The sequence below is a fragment of the Micromesistius poutassou genome (genome assembly GCF_964030765.1).
Source record: "Micromesistius poutassou genome assembly, chromosome: 9".
In the NCBI taxonomy this organism is placed as follows: Eukaryota; Metazoa; Chordata; class Actinopteri; order Gadiformes; family Gadidae; genus Micromesistius; species Micromesistius poutassou.
In genome coordinates this window covers 1932670-1957757 of record NC_140279.1, presented here as the reverse complement: position 1 = coordinate 1957757, position 25088 = coordinate 1932670, and the positions used below count along the sequence as shown (strand labels likewise).

General features: G+C 46.0%; 1 protein-coding gene across 1 annotated transcript in view; it reads left to right on the top strand.

Moving 5' to 3' along the window:
* The first annotated feature begins 286 nt into the window (after positions 1-286).
* cers1 (ceramide synthase 1) overlaps positions 287-25088 on the top strand; it is a 27803-nt gene continuing 3001 nt past the window's right edge. The window contains exons 1-4 of the mRNA XM_084473316.1: positions 287-1653; positions 17854-18013; positions 23216-23396; positions 24535-24696. Of these exons, the coding sequence (XP_084329442.1) occupies positions 1393-1653; positions 17854-18013; positions 23216-23396; positions 24535-24696 (764 nt within the window). The 5' untranslated portion in view covers positions 287-1392. The remainder of the gene's footprint in view (positions 1654-17853; positions 18014-23215; positions 23397-24534; positions 24697-25088) is intronic.

Below are 25088 nucleotides of genomic sequence, written 5' to 3'. Positions count from 1 at the left end.
TCAATATCAAAACATGTATGTTTCCACTAAGCATTCCTCTGAATTGCAATAAACGTTTTATTACCCTTTTTTATGCATCTATTTATTTTTGGTACATATGCTATCAAAGGTAGTACATATCAGATGTGGTGGTAGGAGGTCACAATTTGGTGCTTCTAGTAAGGCCAAAATAGCAACATACAGTTGGCATCAGTACAGACGAGCGGGCGCACACTGTCTCTTTAAGTCATCATTTAATCTCTACGTTTAAAGAAGATAGCGGACCCTAATTACGTCACGCGCTCTCGTCTTCTTTGCTCTACCCGTTTCGCTGCTGCAACTTCAAACAATACTACGCGGCTGCTGCTCCAAACACGGCGCAGGCAGCATACAACACGTGTGTACAATATTTTCCGCTAAGTACTTTCCCACCGATATCAAAAACAAGTAGCGCGGATTTTTAGCGACCCCGTCTCTCATCGTAGCACGGCGCCGCTGCTTCTGCCGGTCCACCGAGTACCGCTCAGCGGGCAGCAGAGGGGAGGAACGGCGGGACACGCAGGCGGAGGAAGGCGGGCAGGTTCTCCAGAGGATAACATGCTTTATTTTTACCGCGTCCGCGGGAATATTTTTACATTTGTATGGAGGGCTTCGTCGTGACTCGTGTGTGTCTGGTAGGACGCGACTATCCCCATTAATGAAACTAAGAAGAGTCGTCATACACGGTGAATAACGGGAAGGAGACGGTGTGTTGCATAGCGGCACACAATACATACATGTGCTGAGCGGAACATTACGCGCACCAGCGGGGTTTTTTAATGAGGGCAGCTTGGCGCCGTACAGTCATTTTGTTGAATCGTTGGATTATTGGGCTTTACCTCCACCGATGCGTCACATTTTTCGATTTGCAAATCAAAGAAGCTAGATCGAAACCTGCATCATCTTGTTTTATTATCGGTCGGGGTGGTTTGATTGAACCTAGCTAGGGGAGCTAACACCGACGCTGCCAGTGATAACCTGTGTGCATAGCGAAAGATGATCACATCTCCAACCAATCATTGATGGGTCGATTTAATTGTTATACCGTCACTTAACCGCAAAAGGTAATTGAATAAGGCCATAAAGATTGTGTATTCGGTATGATGTGTGGAGCCTATGGCCCTTTATCAGTTCTCCTAGATGCGAAGAATGGGCCCATGTCTTAATTTAGAAAACAAAGAATTAGGCTACTTGAAAGGCTAAGCTGGTTAGCTAAGCTTGTCTCGCGTTTTCAGGTTTGCTTGTTAACTAGCTGAAGGGATTAGTGAGATAGCATTCGCACAGTGCTGTCTCGTGGACACCGTCCCCTAACGTTACATCCCTAAACCAGTCGGCGTTTCCCATTCCCTTCAATCTTTTTTGCGCCCCGCCACAATGGCCAGTCATACGATGGATGACAGCACCAGCGCCGGGGCAGTGGAAATGGATCCGATGCCGGGCTATGTGGACCTCATCACCAAAGCTTCTACCGTTATGTACGGTGCCTTGAGAGACTGTAGTGCGTGCGGTCTGGAGCTCTCTAAACGGACCCTCCTAGATAACGCGTACATCACCTGGAACGAAATTTTCCTGTTCTGTTTTTGCGCATTTTTGTGGACGCAGATAAGGCAAGGACTGACAGAGTGTCTTTTCAAGGTAGGTTATTGGAAAATTGCGCGAGTTTTCACACACACACACACACACACACACACACACACACACACACACACACACACACACACACACACACACACACACACACACACACACTGTCACAGTCACGCACGCAGTTGCAGATGGCAATTCTTTCATTGTGCAATTCCAAGAAACTACCACTGACATCAGCACTTCGCTGTCGGTGGCCTTTTGCTCTCACCTGTCAAAGGGCTTGTTGATAAAGGCAGGTGCTTTAACAATAAGTCGATGTTGTTATACAGAAGGCATGTAGTACGCCTGCACCCAACAGTGTTTGACGATGATGTGCACCCTGCTGTGACTACGTGCGAGTATGGTAACTGTATAGCAAGACATGGAACCACGTGTTTGTGTGCGTATGTGTCGGTGCACTGCACATACCAATGTTCTACACATTGCTACCAAGATTAGAGCTATGCACAGGCTAGGTAACGGCTTTGGTCCTTGGGAGCAGACAATACACCTTCACTTTCTATTTGAATGGTTTGAAACACCCGTCCTAAAATGTTAACCTGTTCCACAATTTATTCCAAAAAGGGAGGCAACTTGCAGTCTCTGAAAGTTGATGGATTCTTAAACGTGGCGGTCGTTCAGTGGACTGTGTATGAAGCAGTTCAATCCATCTGTCGATTCTGATAAAGTGAAGTCCATCTATCTGTTGCTTCTGATAAAGTGAATTATGTGATTTGTCACGCATTTCTCAGAAAAACACAATGTTTGTAGTGGACCGCCAATAGATGTTGTATATCTGCACATAGTGCACCGCACACATCCTTAGAAATACAAACATAGTGACATATGGACTTTTCTGATCAGATATTGCCTCATAAAATGCAGTTATAGTATACTTATTTTTACTCACCTTTGTTGCCAACATTATGTGGGTGTTGCTGGTGGAATTAAATAGTTATTTTGTCATTTTCATTACTTCATAATTACAAATGAAAAGCTCCAAAGACAATGGTTTGTTTTTATTGAATATGGAGACAAAGATGTTCCTGAAACAGAACCAACCTTAGCCAAACCGTCTATTCTATATTTGGCCTTAGTTACACAAGTATAACTAATAAACTGTATCTTTTCATGACTGGCTAAACACAGCAAGGCAGTAAATTGTCTTCTGTTCTGCTATTGCTTCTCAATTGTGCTTCCTCTTGCAAGCCCAGCCTGCCAGTCGGACTTGTGAATGCAGGGCATATCTCACATATCGCTTAACTGAAATGCCGGACTGACCAGAATATATTTTTGGTTTCAGTATGTGTGTATGATTAGGTTAGGGCTATAAATGACACATGTTATCTACGTATCCCACGTTATTCACAAAGTGCACGTATGTGGCTAGATAATCAATTTGGCCAGACTTAAACGATGCTTAAGATTCTCACTATCATTCAGCTCTGTGAACACTGCTCAATGCAATGCAGACAAAAAACACACAGCATATTGTGTTGTTTTCTGGCTCCAGCACCAGGCATACTTTCTGCTGCTCAAAAAAATCCAATTTCTCACCCACATAGCATTGTTCCCTGTAAAACCATTCCATTTCATTCATAATTCACCATCCATCATCTAGAGTATGACTGCAAGCGGCCACCACCAAACCACTGTTGGAATGACAAATAAGTGACCTCAAAAATGTGTTACCTCAGTGCTCCCACATTTGACAAAGGAGAGTGGTTTTCTTCTCATGGCACGCCCCTACATGTCAGCGCCTAGCCTCCCGTACGCCCACAGCGAGCCTACCATCCCTGGAGGCAGTGCCCAGAGAGGTTGACCCAAAGCCTCTTTTGCCAGAACTCATCCCCAAAGCCTAGTACATGACCTTCACCACCTCTTGTCTTGTTTTCCAGGGAACGGCATTTTCTACGGAGATTACTGTACAACTTGGCACTCATAGGCTCAGTATTCTGTCACATGTGGTTGGTAGGGAGGATTCTTGCTGTGGTTTCAATGCACCATAGAGGCAGCCCACGGCAGAGCAGTGGAACTCTGGGGCGTGTATGGAGAAACAGATGTGGCCCTGGGAAAGGCCAAGCATGCAGCTTGCAGCATGCACTTGATTCCTTTATGTGTTACCGCGCGCGCGTGTGTGTGTACGTATATGTGACACTTATTGATCTCTGCGTAGGCTGTGAACAACCCTCTTACTGAGAATGCAGAACCTTTGTTTTTTCTTGCTCTTGCTGTGCGCCACTCATCTAATGATGTTAATGGAGGAACCGGTGTTGGCCCACATATTTGATTTCCGTGTAATTCCACGATCGGAGGGCACACGGTAGCAGGCTGTAGTTCACACGGTGGGTTTCCGTGTAGGTCAGAAGGTCAACTGTGCCAAGGCAACGCAGTGTGAGCTTAGTCAACAGTGGGAATCAGAAGCACATCAACCTGCAGTCGGCTCAGTGTCATTTGGCTGAGGTCTGGCCGAGCCCATGACCATAAGACAACATGTTCAGGCAGATGGTGTGCAAACATAACAAACAATGACAAACAGTTCATGGTCAATGCTAACAGGCGTGTGAGCATGTCCGCCCTTGGGCTGCCTTGTGAGTTCCATGTGAAATATGAACACAATGAATTGATGAGGCTCATGTCAAATAGGACAATTGTAGAATTTTACATATACTAATAATAATGTTTGTTAAACAGACTTTTTCTATGTACTTTCATGAATGCCTTCGGTATATATAGATTGTCGGTATATAAACAGGGACATAATTAGATTTAGACCTCAACCTTTTGTTCCATTATTTCCCATTTGTACCATGTTTGCAGCAAACAGTGCAGCAATACACATGCCGGTTAGTATTGATTCGCTCTTCCACCACATATTGTCCTTTCTTAGTCAAAGGTCTGAATTTGTTTGTTTTCATGCCTGAGTTTACTGCTTTTGTCACACAGGGTTTGCAAAGTTGATCACTCAATGCTAAATAGATGGACTTAGACTTGATAAATGGCTGGCATTTCATGATCAGAGCTATTGCCCTGCAAGGTGTCTTCACGCCAGTGTACTTTTTGGGAACTCAAGTGAAAAAGGATCAATGCAAGGATACAGATGTTGTTTTGAACCATTAGCTAATATTGATTTATATATAGATACTTTCTATACTATACACTTCATATATACATAAAGTGTTCGATGGAATTATTGGAGCAGTTGACCTACTCACGCCTTGTTGACGCATGGTGCAAACGACGTGTCAGGCGAAGGCCACAAGTACATGTTTGTGGACTTATGAAATATATACCATTCGGTAACGCTCACAAGACAGGCCTGCACACTGACAAAGGCCTCTGGCTGAATCCAGAATAAATCCATGTGAGTGAGATGTAAGTGTTCAAGGCAAATACATAAACCCTATTTACAGCAATGAAGCCTGTAGTGTAGGTCTTGGAAATGACCTAGGGTATTTAATAACCTTTATTTGAATCATAACAGCGTTTTAGAGGTCAGACACAGTCTGTTGTAGCTATTGTATCTTTGTTGGCTCTATAGGCTCTTGGCCATGCCTTACAAATTAGCTGGCTTCGCTAACAAACCAGGTTTCCCAATAAAAGCCTCAATCAATAAACACTGATGATTAAGACCCTTACAGCAATACTAGTAATACTTTGTGCCTTTCAATGTTATGGAATAGTATATTTGGTTAGCCATTGTAAATGAGCAAGGTGTTGTTAAAATTATACACAGCTAGGTGTGAACGTCACTGTGTATGGTGCCTCATCCTTTTTGGTTTAATTCACAAGTAAAATGATCAACTAGATGATGACTAAATCATCTATTTAGGTATATTAATAAATCCAAAAGACTTTCATACAACTAAAAACTAAGCAGTAATACTAATGAAAAATAACTAAAAACAAGCAAAATTGGTTGTGGTTTGGTTAGTAAGCATAACAAATGCAAATGAGTGACATCATGTCACCAACTCTATTGCGTGATGTTGGTGTTAGATTACTCTCTAATAAATAAGGAAATACAAATGTTACAGTATGTCTATATCGTCTTCAAGTGCATATTATCAGTTATAAAGAACATGCCTCTGTGGGTTGGCTGGTGCAGCTCATTGAAGTAGAATGTTGAAAATGAGGGAGAAAGGATGATTTGGGGAAGATGCAATCAAGGGGGTAATGAGCGAAAAAACAACACTAAGGGCATTAAAGGGCTGGGGTCCTCTGGGAGAAGGAACCAAAGTAGAGGAAGGAAGAGAGAGACACGCAGTAGGAGAGGTTGTGGCCAAAGCTGTCGCTTAAGGTTGCTGCGTCAGCATGCAGAAGCCCTCAGAAACCCTCAGTACTGACCCAAGACAGCTCATGCCAAAGTGGGTGCATGCAAGCACATGTAATCAAACGGGAAACCCAGAGACACACATGCAAGCGGACAGACTCGGCTATTGCTGAAAATCGAGTTGCACATTCAGCAGGGTTCTATTAGTTCCACATGCAAGATGGACTAAACAGACACACTGCTTGCTTCCACATCCCTTACACACAAACAAAATGGCAGTTTCTCAAATCGACACAACAGGTTGATTTCCTCATCAATATTCATTGACGATGTTGATTTTGAATGAGTCATTCCACGATAGATTTGTTTTGCTCAATATTTGTTTGCACAATAGATATATCTTTTATATACAAAATATATACCATTTTTTCTTACTTTGTACATAGAACAGAAAGGAAACGATGTGAATCATGCTATGCTAGTTTATTTACCGCCATATCACTCAGTATATAGGAACTTCCTTAAAAAGGGTTTGGTTGAAACATCATTAGGGAAGGTCTATATTTAATACAAAAAAATGAGTACTATTCTGGGTAAAAATACCCAGAATATACAATACAATCTGTTAGGTACTGTAGTACTGTAATATTGACAACAAGAGTACACCAATGTTCAGTTATATCACATACTGTTGAGAAGACATCATTTCACCTGATGAAGAACATGTTTCTTAACTCATTGTGTTATGAGAATTGTTCATTAAGGCACCACATGTAAAAAATTGGCTTTAAAATATAGTGTAATTCAAGTTTAAACGTCTTCGTTTAATGTCTAAAATGACTTTCCACTTTCTTTTTTTTATTACTTTCCGCCCCACACCCACAAACCCACTTAGGTAGGAGTGCAATTAGCCGCTCTGAAGAGAGGAAGCAAAGTGTCTGTCGGCCTCTAGCCTAGCTTACTGTTCCACACAGGAGCTCCTTAACAGCTCATATCCTGCTGTTGTTCAAAGTGTCAAAGCAGCCCTAAATTGGACATGGTCCACCGCCACAGATCCTGGATCAGGTTACACAAACCCTCCTGCTTACTGCTGCACATTATCACCACAGAGAGACCAGACCCTGGAGCTGTGGTTTACAAAAGTGCTATACGCTCTTGTCAAGGAAGACATAATGGTGTGAAACCTTATTGACGCTAATTGTAATGTATTGTCCTGACGGTTAATGATTTTCTGAGAAACTGGGTTTCATGGACCCCCAGATCTGATCTTCTCCTCTGCTTCACTTTCACCTGGCCGTGTTTTCCGATGTCCATCACAGGCTCTCACGGTACTGGAGGATCCAGAGGGATCCAGCAGTCATTCACCTCACTATTCTTTGCAGATGTCCTAGAAGGGCCCTCAGCTGATTGGCTAGTGTTAAACCAATCAAAGTATGTCATCAGATTTAATCTTAACAGTTTACCCAGGGCCACCCTGATGTTCTCTTCCTATGCCTCCAGACTAATGCAATGGACAGCCTACCCACAACCCATATTGCTTAATAATAAGTCACTGTTAGATTTTGGATCATTTTTAAAAGGCTGTTCTACTGTGGTGATACAACATAATTCATAATAAAACATAAAATAAAATGTAATATTGATTTTTGGGAGCAAAAAAAAGGTGATATTCATGTGGCGACAGGCCAATTTTAAATCACATTTTTCACTAGGATGCCTCCACAGTTCTCATAGGGTTGGTGTGGTACAATGTTTAACATTTGAAAACAATATTATTATTAGTTATTAGTTAGATTATTATTTGTAATAAAATATAGATGCTGTCCCTTCTGACAACCATATATCTCTGATAGACAATGTTACTTGGTAATATTTGTCAGACTCTAAAATCATGACGAGGACAATTGGCAAGCTGTCTATCCTATCCCCCACAGCTTAATAACCGAGTCATTCGGTTTAAACAGATGAAAGCACACAACCCTTTTTTGACTGGCTTTGAATAGGACTCTATTTGGCAAAAAACATCTTTTAAAATAACCTGGATCCAATCCAATGTATCCATCAGATATGTTTGGAGAGTTCAGATATGTTTTATGTATATGTACACTTGAAACCTTCCTCTGGTCAACTGGAATGTAGAATACTGTTGTAGAACACAGTAATACTGAATACTGTGGATAGTAGCACGTAAATAAGCGCAAACCAAAATACACGTGTTTGCATCAGAACTGATAAGATTGTAACACAGCATTTGACTTTTGCCCCACACTGGACAGTCGAAGCCATTATCACGGTATGGTTTAGATGGATGGACGATGAAGGTCCATGTACCAATGTTTGTGTAACACTTGTTTGTGTTTGAACTAGGACCGGTGTGTTGTACACAGTTTACAGGCTTACGTATCAAGTTTGAGTATCGAGTATGTGCTCATGAGTTGGTGCACACATATGTTTTGCAGTCGGTGCGTTTGTTTGAGAATGTGTGGACACTGTGGTTTGCTTATTCAGGCTGATACTGATGGAATACTTCCCTGTCCTTTGGTTCTGGGAAGCATTTCAGAGAAGTTCTTAAGAAGGCAATTAACTCTCTGTCTCCGCCTCTACATCTCCTCCACTCCGCTATGTTCTAGAAGTGCCTGATGCATCCGGATGGATGTGGACATGACGGAAAAACAAGCCTACATTTTTCTCTAATTACCTCCAGAGGTGTGTCTGCCTGCAGCTTCCTTTGAAGTTCTTTCATTCTTTCGCGCGTTGTGAGGGAGCAGAAAGACAGGCCATGGAGACTTTTGTTTTTTAGGGGTTGAACATTGAGCATTGAGCACTGAGCACTGCAAGAGGTCATGGTTCATCGTTGAATAGCGCCCACGTTGGCTTTGGATGAGGGCTGAAAGTGACAACTGGGCGCCATTAGAACAGTGTTTGTAGTGTGCAAACACACAGCGCTCCATGGCTCGTCTGGTGTGCGACCAGCTACTAGAAATATGACCATTATTGCAAATTATATAAACTATGGATCATCTATCCATCATTGCCACCCCAAACACACACACACACACACACACAAACACTCTATCTCTTGCCAAGCCTCCTCACGAGTCCCTTGCAAAGGACATGTCTGATGTTGTATTATGCATTACAGCCATATGCTTCTGACCGGCAGCTTGAGTGAATAGTTAAGGAACACAGTTCTTCTTAACAAGGGATTTGATTTATTAACAAGGCCTTTGGAGATGGGTCTGATGATGGACTCAACAAGACCTCAAAGTCCTCCTTCTTTAAGAGGGCTTCTGCTGTTATATCACTATAGCCTGTAGTGAGACACAGCACGTGGCTATTTAGAGTTAATTGTCCAAAATAAGCATCACACGTGTTCAGAAATAAAATAAAGGATAAAAAAACAAAAGATAGCTTGATGAAAGCCATATGACCAAAGATCCCGATCCCACGCTGTAATCACGCGATGAACATGACATATGAAACTGTTTGGGAACACAGAGCCTGCTTTATGAAACGACATAGGCCCATCCGTCAACTGATTGAAGAAGTTTCCTATTGTAAGCACATGGACATATTGATCATCACAAGGTGAGGGATCCGATGTTCCCACGGCTAAGTGATGGCACGGACATCCTGTAAGTCTCCTCACAAGTAAATGCTTTGAGAGAGAGAGTGAGAGAGAGAGAAAGAGAGATGATGATGAGCACTTACTATCTGTCAGTCAATGTCATCACTGCAGATGTATTCCACCACCAGAATGGACAGCATGGGGTGTGGGAGGGTCCAGTCATCCTCTCAGCTCGTGATCAGCCACGGCCCTCGTTTCCTTTCATTGGAATGAAGGGCTCAATAGGAACATGGTATACATCTATAGAGGCATAGATGATACATCTATACATCTATAGATTCATCTATAGATTATAGATCTATAGATTCATCTCTAGACTATACAGCTATAGATTCACCTATAGATGATAGATCTATAGATTCATCTCTAGACGATACATCTATACATCTATTGATTCATCTTCTGTACATCTATAGATTAATCTATATATTATGCATCTATAAATTCATCTTCTATACATCTATAGATGATACACCTATACATTTATAGTCTGATGCCCAAAGCACACAGGGTCTGTATTTATAAAAAAAATAAAGTATATAGTCATTCAGTTTAAAAAGATAAAAGCGCACAACTTTTTCTTTGGCTGGCTTCAAATAGGAAGAACTGTATTTGATGTCTACCCCGACACAGTTGTGTGCCTTGGGCCTTATATAGGGTGTTCTCTGGATATATATACACTTAATTCTGGACGAATAACAGATATCATAGATTTTAGTCACCCAACTGCAAAGTGAAGCGGTGTAGAGACGTGAGAGTGTGGAAAGGGCTATTTCAGAAAGGTGTGGTGTATTGGGTCATGTTATGTCTCTCTATGTGTTATGTTGTTAACCAAAGCTAGCAGAGATAAGCTAACCCTGGACTCACACCGTGTTCCCAAGCAGCTGTCTGGAGTCTGCATAACACACAACAGCATTCTGACATGGTTTAAATTGACCTAATTAGCACTTGGATAAGGGATAGCATACCCTCATTGTGAGAGAGCATAATCAGTGCTATTTGAACAATAACGTCAATATTATAGGATTCGCAGTCTTCTTTTAAAGTGTGGCGCAGGCTCTCTATAGTGACCCTCAGGAGGGATGGTGCCTGACAGCCTCTGCCATATGACTGCCTAGTGGGGCGCAGTCAACAACAACGACAAACACATCGTTAGCACAGCGCTTAGCCACATCCAAGTCTCCCTCTCACCTCTGATGACACGGATGTAATTGAGGCATGCACTGGTTTCTCTCCAGGATGGTGTGTGATCCGAGTGAGCATGTGTTCTCCTGCAGCATGTCGGAGAGACACTGTGGCGTCATCGCACGCCGAGGTTGTATTTAATGTGCTGCGATGGGAGTCGATTAGGGAGCAGGAAGTGTGCTGCTAACGCCTCCCCTGGGTACAGCTAATAGGCTAATCCTCAGGCTCTCCCAGGTACACCTGTTCCCTGGTGCTCTGTCAGCATGTCAGCAGCAGCACCACACACACACTTATACACACACACACACACACTTATACACACACACAAAACCACTCCTACACATAAACACACACATACACTTATATGCACACTCATACACAAACTTATACACACACACACAAACACTTATACACACGCACACACATACTTATACACACACACAGACACACGATCGATCTTGTACACATGCACACACATAATGAAACACATAAAAATTGGTACACACTTATAAACACACACAGAAACACATACTTATACACACACAATCATACATGTACACATTAACACACTTAAACACAAGTGCTTTTGCACGTACACACAAAGTATACATAATGTAGGGCTGTGTGCTTTTTTGTTGTGCTACACACAATAACATCCCACACAGATGAAGCGCATTCTACCATACATTTACAAACCCTCACCACTGCTTAAATAATACAGTATGCTTAATGCATCGTTTGCGGTAACACAAAACACTTGGGCGCACAAATTGTTTAACAAGTAGAGTAGGTTCCCTCATGATGCCCAACAGCGAGCCTAAAGACATGTAGCTGTTGAGAGTGAAGAGACAGTGGAGCACTCTCAGGCTAAGAGGGTTCTGGATGGGTTGGCCATCTTGTGTGTTTTGTCGGGGCGGGGAACGGAGACACACCTATGGAGTGGCCGATCAGCAGGAAATGTGTGTGTGTTATGTTTCACACGTCTTCCTGTTGCTTTGGCCCAATGCTGGACATAAAGGAAGATGCTAAGCAGAGCACGTCTTAAGGTCTAACTATAAAATACATGTATTGGCCTCATGTGTACAGGCCAGGGGGTCACTCACTGCCACGAGGTTTTGGGTTTGATTCCTCACCCAACCTGCTGCTTAGTGATCTGAGCATCTGAAGTCACTGTAAGTCGCCTTGGATAAAACGGTTAAAAGGACTGAATAGCAAACTTGAATCTGTCCTTGTTTCATTAGGCCCGAATGTTTGTATTCCTCTCGGGCAGCAGGAGGCAGGGGGGGTCATTACAAGTCAGAAATTAAAAAACAAAACAAAAATACATTCCCCATCATGCAGTGGGGGGGGGGGGGGGTGAGTTGTCACAGCTGTAATTCGGTAGGTTGGCCGCCGGCTGCCCTGTGTGGATGGAGCGCAGGGCTTTATGGTGTGTCTGTGTGGAACAAAGAGGTCCTGGCCCTTTGGGGGCTGTCTGGGGGGGGCAAGCTGTGTTTTCTCTGTGACAGCTGTTCTCTGTGGCGCCCCCCCCCCCCTCTCTCCCGCCCCCTGGAGCAGGAGGAGAGCACCCCAGGGCTGCCAGGAGGGACAAAAAGGGGAGATGTGCAGCATACTGAGGTGTTGGAGAGGACTGTCCAAACAGCCACGACTCTGGATCCAGAACTCAGTGTGACTCTGGATCCAGAACTCAGTGTGACTCTGGATCCAGAACTCAGTGTGACTCTGGATACAGAACTCAGTGTGACTCTGGATACAGAACTCAGTGTGACTCTGGATACAGAACTCAGTGTGACTCTGGATCTAGAACGGTGTGTGACTCTGGATCTAGAACGGTGTGTGACTCTGGATACAGAACTGTGTGACTCTGGATCTAGAATGGTGTGTGACTCTGGATCTAGAACTGTGTGACTCTGGATCTAGAACGGTGTGTGACTCTGGATCTAGAACTGTGTGACTCTGGATCTAGAACGGTGTGTGACTCTGGATACAGAACTGTGTGACTCTGGATACAGAACTCAGTGTGACTCTGGATCCAGAACTCAGTGTGACTCTGGATCCAGAACTCAGTGTGACTCTGGATCCAGAACTCAGTGTGACTCTGGATCCAGAACTCAGTGTGACTCTGGATACAGAACTGTGTGACTCTGGATACAGAACTCAGTGTGACTCTGGATACAGAACTCAGTGTGACTCTGGAACCAGAACAGTGTGTGACTCTGGAAACAGAAAGGTGTGTGACTCTGGAAACAGAAAGGTGTGTGACTCTGGATCTAGAATAGTTTGTGACTCTGGAACCAGAACGGTGTGTGTTTCTGGATCCAGAACGGTGTGTGACTCTGGAAACAGAAAGGTGTGTGACTCTAGATGCAGAATGGTGTGTGACTGGATCTAGAATAGTTTGTGACTCTGGATCTAGAAGGTGTGTGACTCTGGATCCCGAAATGTGTCTGAATCTGGATGCTAATTGGTGTGTGTTGTGTGACCGTTTTGTCGTTGTTGACAATATGACGCTAGCATCAATGTCAAATCTGTCATGGGTATGTGAAAGATGAATGTATTTAATATGGACAATCATACATGATGACCCATTACTCATTTGGTGTAAGATTCACTGTGGTCCTCAAACCATAGTCAAAGGGGATTAGGGAATATCAGGCTAGCGTTTGTTAAAATTTCCTGAAGCGCAACGGCAGGGTAGCTTTCCCTCCTCAACAGAATTGTCGTTAAGTTGTTAATCACCGTGGAAGAGTGTGCTAAATTGAATTTCAAACAGCCTAATCCCAAGGCACTTAATTGAAAATTGCATTTGATCTTGGATGATAAATGAGATGGGACCACATATTAAGTTAATGTCATGTGGGTCAAGATCGATAGAAACTAGACAGCCGGAGAAAGAGAGAGATAAGGGAGAGAGTCAGACAGGCAGAGGCTCGTTGAGAAGGCCTAAATTCACCATAAGCCGACGTCCTGACTCGCCTGCTCCCTCTATCCCTTTATGTAACTGGCTGGGAGTCCGTTCACACTTCCTATTCTTCTTTCCTCTCCTCTTCCTCATCCATTGCTTCCAAGGTGTGTGTGGGGGGGGGGGGGGGGGGGGGGCGCGCAGAGGGGTAAAAACAGAGGGATGTTTAAGAAAATAGGTCACGGTGAGAGATTAAACCATGTGGTGCAGCTGGTTGCTGATTGGAGGAAGTGGTGGAAAGAGAGGCAGGAGCGAGATGAGGAGAGTGAGAAAGAGAGAGAGGGAGGGAGATTGTAAGCCACTCCGTGTGACTCCATCCCTGTGCGGTTGCTAAGGGAAACCATTTATTCATTGTGTGAGTGTGTGTGTGCGAGAGACGGAGACAGAGAGAGAGAGAGAGAGAGAGAGTGAAGTCCTTAGCTTGTGTTCAAATAGAATATCAGTTTGCCTCAAAGTCTTGGAACTTTTTCTCACAAGCTTATTTCCAGTCTACCCCCTCTTTTTCTCTCTCTCTCTGAGGACGAGACGAGGGGAAGAGTGACTCTATTGAACTGCCACCACTCCATGAGAGAGGAAACTGCCCGAGACCAAACATGGAAGTTTTGCGAGGGGAGAGATGTTCAAAGCTCCCTCCCGCCCCGCAGATCCCTGCCCTACGGGACTGTTGTTGTAACCAGCGTTCACATCCACGTGCTGCTCGACTCGGACGGGGAAAAAGGAAGTCGACAATTGCACTTCCTGTACAGCCCCCTACTTTCAGCACTAGTAAATAATAGACTAGCCGACCAGGATGCGGTTGGTTCTGGCCGACCAGTGTAGGGTGGCATTAGCATAGGAGTGTAGCGCCCGGCCGGCGGCAGAACACTGGTGTTAAATGATTCAGACGCCGCCAACAGGTCCAGGGAACCGCGGCCCCGGGTTAGCCGCGGTCGGGGCCCCGCGCACGTCCAGTGTTTGTGCGTGTGGGTGTCGGATTGTGAAGAGTGTGTGAGTGGATTGGTATTTAGGTTTGAGTGTGTCATTCGTGTTAAAGTGCCTGTGTGTGTGTGTGTGTGTGTAGGTCTGTCTGTGTGTATTAGTATTAGCCGAGCATAAGTGTCTATGTGTGGTCACGTGTCTCTTTTGGTGTGTGTCGCACACAGACACAGTTTATTTGTGTGTGTGTGTGTGTGTGTGATGATATATTCACAAGCTTAGGGGTGATGCTGAGCATGTGGTGGGGGGGGGGGGGGGGGAGGGGGGTCTATACTGTGCTGACAGCTGGCCTCTATAAATAAATTTCGCAGGCAGGGGATGGGATATGGAGGGGGCACTGGGGAGGAGAGGAAGAATGAGCAAGCTGGGGCGAGACACAAACGAGAGGATGTGTGTGTGTGTGTGTGTGTGTGTGTGTGGGAGGATGGGGAGGGGCTCAAGTGGTAGAGTGAGGACGTTGAGCATTTGTACTTCAGAGAGAGAGAGAGAGAGAGAGGGAGAGAAAGACACATGTGGTGGCTATAATCTGTACTTCATGCTCATGACTCACTCAGCGACCAATCAGAAGCCCCGCACTGGGATCAGGTGGTGCACTGTTCCACCTTCACTTCCGCAGCATGTTTCTACCACAAAAGACCTCATGCTCTCCAGCCATTCCTCTAATCTTATCCGTCTCAGCCTACCGACACTTGTGTTGATCACTCCTTCTCTCACTGACTAAATCGGCTCAAAAAGACAAAAGAAAATGTAAACCGTTTAAGGTTAACCATAATCATATATTTACATTTATATTTAGGGCATTGAGCAGACGCTTTTAGCCAAAGCGACTAACAATAAGTACATTTGTCATAAGAAGTGAAACAATACATCTCTGTCGGTACAGTAAAGATGTTCATAGAACCAAGTGCCAAGCACTAACAATCGCCAGGCTAACCCGTTCCCCGTATACAGCAGTGATAGCTAGCTACTGCAGATGCTTCACAATTAAGTACTATGAATAAATACAACGTACATTAAGTGCGTTCATTAAGTGCCAGGACGTACAACAGACAAAGGTGGGCGGGGGGGGACTGAATGGCTATGCAGAGACTAGGTGATAGATCCACCTAGAAGGATGGACTGAACCAATCGGGCGATTGAATTAGATATTCACAGTCGTTAAAGGCATTGCCTATGACCTAGTGTCAGATGTACTGTATACATAGTCCTGTTTTATTCACGGCTCCATCCCGCGGTGTGTTCCCTGCTGTAATCTACTGATGCTGCTCTCCGTCGCTCTGTCTCAGCCCTGAGGGCAGGAGGCTCACAGACAAGTGATTGAGACGTATCAGTGGAACAGACTCCTTTCACTTTACCCTCTCTGGTTACACAGTTTGCATGTGGTCCAGCACGACCGGCCAGCCAATTTGAAAGTGTGTGTGTGTGTGGGTGCATGCGTGCATGTGTGCATGTGTGTGTGTGTGTGTTATACGTTTGTCTGTGAGTACCATGTGTATGGCAATGTGCGCTTTGTGTGCGTGTGTGCATTTGTGTGTGTGTGTGTGTGTGTGTGTGTGTGTGTGTGTGTGTGTGTCGGTGTGCGTACTAACCATCTCCTCTATCAAAAGGTAAGGTAAGGAGCAGGGCTCTGGTTTCTCCTCTTGGATGAGGCATGACAAACTGATCAGCTGTTTGGCCGGCCGCCCTGTCTCCTTCCCTTACCCCCACCTCGTCAGGTCATCCCTTTAAAAGACACATTCTTTTCATTGTTATCTCCGGGGCACCACTTTCCATAAGATAAGTGATATGATGAGACCACGCATGGGTTAAAACAAGGTGACAAACATGACCAACACACACACACACACACACACACACACACACACACACACACGCACGCACAATCAAAGGTTCGAACCCGGGGTACATTAGGACTGTGCTCGTCTCTCCGTCTCTCTCTCTTACGTGTTTGCTTCCTGTGTGCCGCCCGCAGTAATGTAGCTCAACCTAATTTATATTCAGAGAATATTAAATGTGTGGTCCAGTGGGTTACGTACGTTTGTGTGTGTGTCTGTGTGTGTGTGTCTTTTTGTGTCTGTGTGTGTCTGTGTGTCTTGTCTGTGTGTGGGTGCCAATGACATTTATTCATAGGATGACATCGTAGCTAGAGATTAGCTGATCTTTTTCTTGAAAGCCATATCAATCAAAATCTAAATTGTATCAACCAAACAGGAAAGAGATAATATGTCGTCTGTCTTAAACACTATCCTGGACCAAACCATGCTAGTAGCTAGTCTGTATTGATTTGATATCACAGTCATATCACAGGAATGTAGTAGGAGCCATAAATGATTTCACTTCGCTTTTGCGTCTGCATCCCAAAAATATACATAGTTATATTTAGGCCTTTATCCTTTTAGAAAATTACTAAAAAGGGTCTTCATAGGCAAACATCCAAATATGGACGGCCACCTCTGACAGGATGCTTTTTATGTAATGGTGTGAAAGACTTAAAGCTGTAGTGTTCAATTTAATCCACGTAAAACCACTGGAATCTAATCTAATCTAATCCCACATTCTTTAATGTATCAAACAAAAACATAAAAGTTAAATCACGCGTGGTCTATTTCTAGATGCTGTTTCTGTATCACATGACCCAACGGGTTGATCAATGAAGTCCTGCTCATAAAGAAAGGCTCTTTGTTGTTTTCCCGACGCAGAGCTCTCGTCTGCGGCGCGGCGCTTAGCGGCGTTCAACTCTGAGCCTTTTTTTTGAGGAAGTGATTTTTATCAGCCAGGCCCGAGAGCCGAGCTCCTCCAGAAACGCAGCAGACGCACAAAGAAGACGTTGATGTGGGGAGGGGGGGGGTGGTCTCGAGGGGAGGGGGGAGGGGGGGGGGGGGGTTGGAGTTCACCTCCAGTCATTGTACCACAGAACTCGAGTTCAGTGTTTGAGGCCAACTGGGGGGGGGGAGGTTAGGAGGTGGTCTCCGTGAGCCGGCTGAGAGCCCCAGAGGTCATCCAGGGTTTGAGCGAGCTGAGCGTTATCTCAACTGAAACACACCGGCCGCCCCCCCCTGGGCCTATCGGCCGGTGACCAGCACACGTGTGTGTGTGTTCCTATAAAAGCACGTCCAACCATGGTTTGATTTTCTGTCGTCTCATCTTCCTGTTCCTCCTCCTCTTCTTCTTTTCGTCTCCCCGTAGCCGTTAGCGGAGCGGTGCAAGCTGCAGAACAAGGATGCTGCCAAGATGCCGGAGAGTGCGTGGAAGCTGGTCTTCTACACCATGTCCTGGTCGTACAGCACCTACCTGCTCTTCTTCACCTCCTACACTTTCTTCCACGACCCCCCCTCCGTCTTCTACGGTGAGACACGCACAGACACTTTGAGGCGCAGATTCCATTCCACGTCTTTTTATTTGTTTTAAATGTCTTTCCTTTCTTTCTTTCTTTCTTTCTCTCTTTCTGCCTGTCACTCCTGTCCCTTTTTCTTAGTCCTCTGTTATTTCTCTTTTTCTCACGTTCTTTCTTTCTTCCTTCTTGCGGTCAATCTTTCTTTTGTCATCGGTTATTTGTCTAGGTATTCACAGTGTATCTGTGGTATTCACAGGGTAGCCATGGTATTCACAGCAGTGGTGGCTGGTGGTTTTTAAAGTGAGGGAGGAAGGACTGCGTGCTTGGTTGCCATTGGCCTGTTTGCACTGTTAGTGGCGTATGGTGGCATAAGTATGTGAGAATCAAGTTGTTTCAGGGTGTTTTGGTGAACTACAAAATAGCAGGGAGGGATAATTATGTGAATAAAATTTATACAAATCCACCAGTGGCAGCATTGTACTTTGAAAGCTGGTGGGCAGCATGTCTTGGACTAAAAGGGCAGAAGCAAAGGATGCAAAGCCAATTAGTCAAATCAGGCCTACTCTTGATTTGTAAAACTAAATAAAAAAATCTGGGCCTATCATTGGGCCTATTTTTGCCCTCAATGACTGAAGCTATTGATTGTAATTTGGCTATGTTTATTTTCAGCTACAATTGTTTTAAGAAAAATGAAGACACAAGACCAAAAGTGATGCCATTTATAATGCATCATGCTCTGAATCATTCACTAACATCCTTTCGACAATATTAAACAGAACGGTCAGAGTAACAAACAATCAAAAGAACAACAAGAACATAATTTCACAACTATTGACATGGGCTGTAAGCCTAACATTGTTTGAGGCAAATGTGGATGTTAATGGATGTTTCAGAATGTTGGTCATGGTGTTAAGCCAAATAAGATTGCGGGACTTCATTTATAGATCAAGTCAATCCTCCTCGCTGTTTGTGTTGCAAAGATATCAGTGACCTGGTCATACCAAACAGGATATTTTTTAAGTGATTTCAGAATAACGGCAAGTGTAACTCCACGTTTTCTCCACCCTTTCAGACGGCTTGGTAACCCAATGGAGTACCGAAAAATAGTCAGACTCAGCGCATTTATTTTGGCGGACTTTTGGCTGTGGAAACGCCAATATAAGTGAACTGAACTGCACCGCACCGAACCGCACCGCACCGCTTGGTGGAAACGGCAATATAAGCGAACAGAGCCGCACTGTACCGCAACGAACAGTAGCACACCGCTCGGTGGAAATGAGGCATGCGAGCGGGTTCGTTGGTTCTCGTAGCCTAGAGACTTGAGGGGATAAACGCTTCCTCCGGGCTGCTCCACAGCCAGGGCTCCTGCTTATTGGTTCATAGTGCAGCCAGGGCTTCAGCCTATTCGTGAATAGACGTTGACTCGATTCAGAACCCTTAGCTAGTCCCACCCACTCAGAGGAGGAGTTTCCTCCTCTCTCCCATTGACCCTCATGTTATCCACCGGCCGCCAGTAGTTCCCGAGAAATGAATGGGAGTCAATGGAGGCTGAGGGAGGAACGTCCTCCCCGAAGTAATATTCAATAGGCGATAGGGGGTGCTAATATCCCTTTACCCAGGGAAAACGGACATTACACATACAAAGGCATTAAAGTAGTCATATTTAAGGGCATTAATTCATTCATAATTCATCTACACTTTTTATTCTCAACAATGTTAAGGAGGATCTTCCTCCCTCTCCTCACTGGAGAAGCCTGCACTGATTCACAGTGTATCTGGGAGGTCTATTGTTTTTCTAGGATTTTTTATATTTCTTCCTTCTTTCTCGGAAGTGATCAAGTTGTGTAAAACCCTTAATCAAGATGAAGTGTTGCATTGGGTTCAGTGAACTAAGACACAGAGACTCCATGATTGAGAAAACACACATTATGTGACCTGCACCATGCACACACACACACGCACACATCAATCACACAATGCAGATTTGAAACTGCTACAGTCATTTGTACATCCTGTTGTCCAAAACAATGTCACAGTATGTTTCCATTACGACTAGATTGTCATCGAACACACTTGCTTGAGGGGTGCCGCCCTCCCCAAGTTGTTTCCTTCAGGGTGGTGATAGAGATCTCAGTGTTGTTCCAGCAGTGCTGCTGGAGTGTGTCTGGGAGTTGAACTATGTTGATGTGCGTGTGTGTGCACGTTGCTGATTTGCACGGTGCTGATGTGCACGTACATGGTGCTGATGTGCGAGGGCAAGGTGCCGGAATGTATGTGCACAGTGATGCGCACATGGTCTGACTGATGTGCCTGATTATACTATTATTATTATTATTCCTTTTTCTTTTTTTTGCACGGCTGACTGCAGTGGCACTCTAAATCCAGCGGTGGCGCTGCGCCCCTGTTTTCGGGGGAAACACTGCACGCAAGGGGAGACACTGATACTCTAGCCTCATTAGAAGTGAATCAGCAGTCTCGTATGAAGGAACCATAAAAGAGCCCGCAACAGGCGGACCATCTCCGTAGTGGCTGGCACATTAGCCCCGACCCGGGATGGATCTGGGAGACGCAGACCCAGGCCTGGCGAGAGCCCCACTCCTAAACCAATAATGATTATTTCATGGCTTCTGCTTGGCGCGTTCCGTCAGACACGAGGGCTGCTGGGGCTCCCGTCCTGCTCCCCCCACTTTAGAAACCAAGATGGTCTCTAATAGCCTGAGAGCTAGAGAGGGAGAGAGGGAGAGAGAGAGAGAGAGAGAGGGAGAGGGAGAGAGCGCGAGAGAGAACAAGGGAGACAGGCTGAAACGAGAGAGGGCCAGGGGGGGTTGGTGCAGGTTATTGGAGGTAAATGAGATAATGCCGAAGAGGGGAAGTGATGAAAGTAGGTGAGCAGGGCAGTTTTGGGAAACAGTTGGAACGATGAGAGACTGGGCGGCAAATGTTTCCACGTAACTCGCTGCCAGCCGTTCCTCTTTGCAGTCATGTTTGCTTTCTCAATGTTTAATGACTGACAGGCCGATGGACATTCATCGCACCACCCTGCACCTAACCCTGTCTGACCTGGGCAGAGGTTTCTGGGGGGGACCTGGCTTCCAGAGGACTTGCATGTATCCATCTAGTCTGACAGCAGGGCACAGAGATGACCTTCTGTAGTCGGCAAGGTTCACCTGGACGTTTGGCCTTAATGCCTGGGGGACGCGCTGAGAGCAGGCCACCGTCGTATCCACTCTGGTCTACCTGGGAAATTGAACAGGCTGGCAAAATGTCTCTGAAGAAAGAGAGAGAGGTGACTGCCCCACGGCGCCGGTCGACGCTCTCTGTTGGACTGGTGGAAGGCCACGCGTCACACCTCGGGAAGGAACTGTGACCTCGTTGGTGGACAGTAATGCAGCGAGGCAGGGGAAAATGTGTGTCCGTAATCACAGCTCAAACACCAGCCCCCCCCCCAGCGTGAGTGATGGTGCATAATCTCCGATCGGATCGGTCCATACGATAACTATTAGGATTCCGTCAATCAGTGTGATCGCTGGGTGTTTTGGGGTTTTCACTGAAGCCTGAATACAATTACAATTACATGAAATTGTATTATTTAAAATTCAAACGTGTTCTATTGTCAAAACATTGTGACATGCCTCACTTCATTACTTGTGACCACTGCAAAGTTTAGACGGTCCGCCCTGCCCCGTCCGCCCCTTCAGAGACTTTCAAGATAGACATTACATTACCGCCAAAATAACGATGACCACACCAGCTCCGTCCAAAACTAGGCTGATCTTATGTAAACATAGAATACCAGTGCCACAGGATTACAGAAAACGAACGGTGCTCAGAGTTCAGAATAAATAAATAAAAAGAGTGAGGCCAATGAGTGAAGCTGCAGACATCCACCGCAGACATCCACCTCTGCACCGACGGGACACATCCACAACCACCGGGGCATTAAACATAAGTGCCCTGGAAGCTTAGCCCTCTCTGGGGTGCTGCTGCTGCTGCACTGACGGTAAAATAGTGAGGTGAGTGGCGGTTTGTGGATGAGGGGGATTATGATGAGTGGCTGTGCATTCTCTAATACGTCCACGTTTTGAAAACGTCGGTTTTTTTATGGCCGCTTGCCTGTCTGATAACTAAAAGCAGGCGTTAAATCTTTCGGAGAAGGTGCGGTTCCAACACAAAGCAGCGCACCGCAGTGCGAGTAAACACAAGTGAAGTGGTCCGACCCTCTTTCATCCGCTGTTTGGTCTTCGCCGACCTCGTCACTACGGGGGGGAAGCTCAGGTCGTGGTCAGGGGCACTTGTGTTGCCGACAGTGTTGCCTGAAGCCACTCGGAGTACTTTGATATCCCTACAGGGCTTTGGTGGCTGCTTGCATGTACGCCAGCAAGCACCGACGTGGCCTAATGTGTTCTGCCTGAACACTGCATCACACTGCCTCAGGTCGGGCCGCTGAGTCAGTGATCGATGCCGTTAAATGTGTATCGGAAATGCATTTCAAAAACGCCATTATTGCGGCAGGAGTTTTATCGGGATTGATATTACTATTGATGTATCGTCCGCCCACTTTCTCAGATGGGACTCCTCTCTGCGTTAACGGCAGTATAGCGGCTGACCCAGAGCCAACAGCTGCACTCAGCAGATCAGCACTTTCCAATGCGGTGCTCCCCTTCAATCCGAGGCCGTGGTGCTGTTACACTGGTCTGCACAGTTAGCTCTGGACAGGTCGTTCTTAACCTCTATTCAACACGCCGAGGAAGAGATGGGCTCTCTGTTTACGATGGTTCCCCCCCCCCCCCGGGACCTTCTCAGCCGGCCCAGCTCCATCGGCCGCTGAGCCCCCCCTAACGTGACACACAGCTGCACTGCCTTGACTCATGACTCCTGTTCTGTCGCGCCAGGGGCGGCATGTGGCTCAGGGGGCAGAGCGGGTTGGCTGGCTAACCGCAAGGTTGCTACTTCACTCCCTGGTCTCCGTGTCAATCCCTGGTCTGCTTTGCCTGGTCGGGTGTCCCTTAGCGAGACACCTCACCCTGGCTGCTCCCGATGAGCTGGCTTATCGCCTTGCACGGCTGACAACGCCGTCGGTGTGTGAATGTGTGCATGAACGGGTGAATGTTAGGCAATACTGAAAAGTGCTTTGAGTGGCCTGTAAAAAAAAAAAGAGCTGTATCAATTCAGTCCATTTACCATTTCCCCCCCCCCCCCTCCTTCCCACCCCAGACTGGAAGAGCGGCATGTCGGTGCCCACGGACATCGCCATCGCCTACCTGATCCAGGGCAGCTTCTACGGCCACTCCATCTACGCCACGGTGTACATGGACGCCTGGCGGAAGGACTCGGCCGTCATGGTGGTGCACCACGTCATCACCCTGGCCCTCATCTCCTTCTCCTACGCCTTCAGGTGGGGGAACGCCTTCGGGGGTGGGGTGGGGTCCCTCTGACCTCCTGCTACATGACTCAATAGAAGTTACAGTTTCAGGGGGCGCCCCCGGTGGCTCACCGGGTAGAGCGCGTACCGTTAAGGCTCAGTCGTGATCGCAGCGACCCGGGTTCGATTCCTGCCCGAGGTGCTTTGCTGCATGTCCTCCCCTCCATCTCCCATACCGTCCTGTCTCTCTCACTCTTTAATAAGCATAAAAATGCAAAAATAAATCTTTAGAAGTTACTTTATAGATCATGGTGTCAGGTGGAAGTGTCCAATGTGTCCTAAGAAAATATACGGGCATTGAGTCAGCACTTTGAGATGGAGGAATATGGGAATTACAAATCAATCAGGCATGTGTTTCCGACTGCATCTAACTGGTCTCGACCAGAGCCCTAGGTGAGGCTAGGCTGAAGGCTGTTTTTTTTCTCAATTGTAGTGATCCATCAGCACCACTAACTCAGATTTGGCAGTGTTCTGCTCGCCCAGTTAATGCATAATGTCATTTCAGAAAATAAATGAAGGCAGGCTAAAGATCAATGCAGGTATCAAATGAGCAGTATTAACCCTTTTCAGTCTGCCTGCTCTCAGCCCTCAGACTCAGAGGTTACCCGTATCGCCTCATCGACGTGTAGTCGAGCTGAAAGAGGAAGAGGAAACGTGATCCGGCCACAATGCAAAGCGCTCTTTGCCTGCGCTGCGGCATCGAAGAGCAAATTAAATGGACAATCTGTTGAACACAAGCCGTCCATATATCGATTTATACGTTCATTTGGGTTTTTTTAATACACTGCATTGCACGGCCACCACACATACTATCACAACGGAGCGGGTCAGGAACACCACACTGCTGACTCAGGAGGGTAGAGAAATCCAGCACTTGACTTTTTCACGGTCATTTTGTATTCAGCGTTAGACATATATCGTGACATATATAAACAATGTTTTGATCATTGCAGAATCGCTGTATCGTGATATTATCTCGGGCTGTAACCCGGTGTTTTCCCACCCCTACTAACGACACAAAGGAGGCTGGATCGTGACTCCCGACACCCAGTGCTATATAATTAAATCAAGTTGCCTGTGTTCTGCGCGCCTCGCCCCCCCCCTCGTCCAGGTACCACAACGTGGGCGTGCTGGTGCTGTTCCTGCACGACATCAACGACATCCAGCTGGAGTTCACCAAGCTCAACGTGTACCTGAAGTCCCGGGGAGGGAGCTACTACCTGCTCAACGACATCCTGTCCAACATGGGCTCCGTGAGCTTCAGCATCACCTGGTGAGCGGACCGGGGGGGGGGTCCGGAGGGGGGGGGGGGGGGGGGGGTTATGGTTTGAGATGAGCTGTTTCTACTCTGGGGACGGATTTGGATTCAAAGGGTACCGGCGGGGGAGACGAGGGGGGGAGAAAACAAGGGAGGCTTTTAAGTGATGTGGAGCTCTTGATCGATGCCGGTGTGTCGTTTCTTTAATTTGCAAATTAAGAAGTGCACCCGTGTGCCTCCTGTCTTCAGTTTTATTTTCTGTACTATCAGTCTCTCTCTTTCTCTCTCAGTCTCCCTCTCTCTCTCTCTCCCTCTCTCTCTCTCTCTCTCTCTCTCTCTCTCTCTCTTTCTCTCTCTCTCTCTCTTTCGCTCTCTCTCTCTCACACTCCCTGTCTGTCTCTCTCACA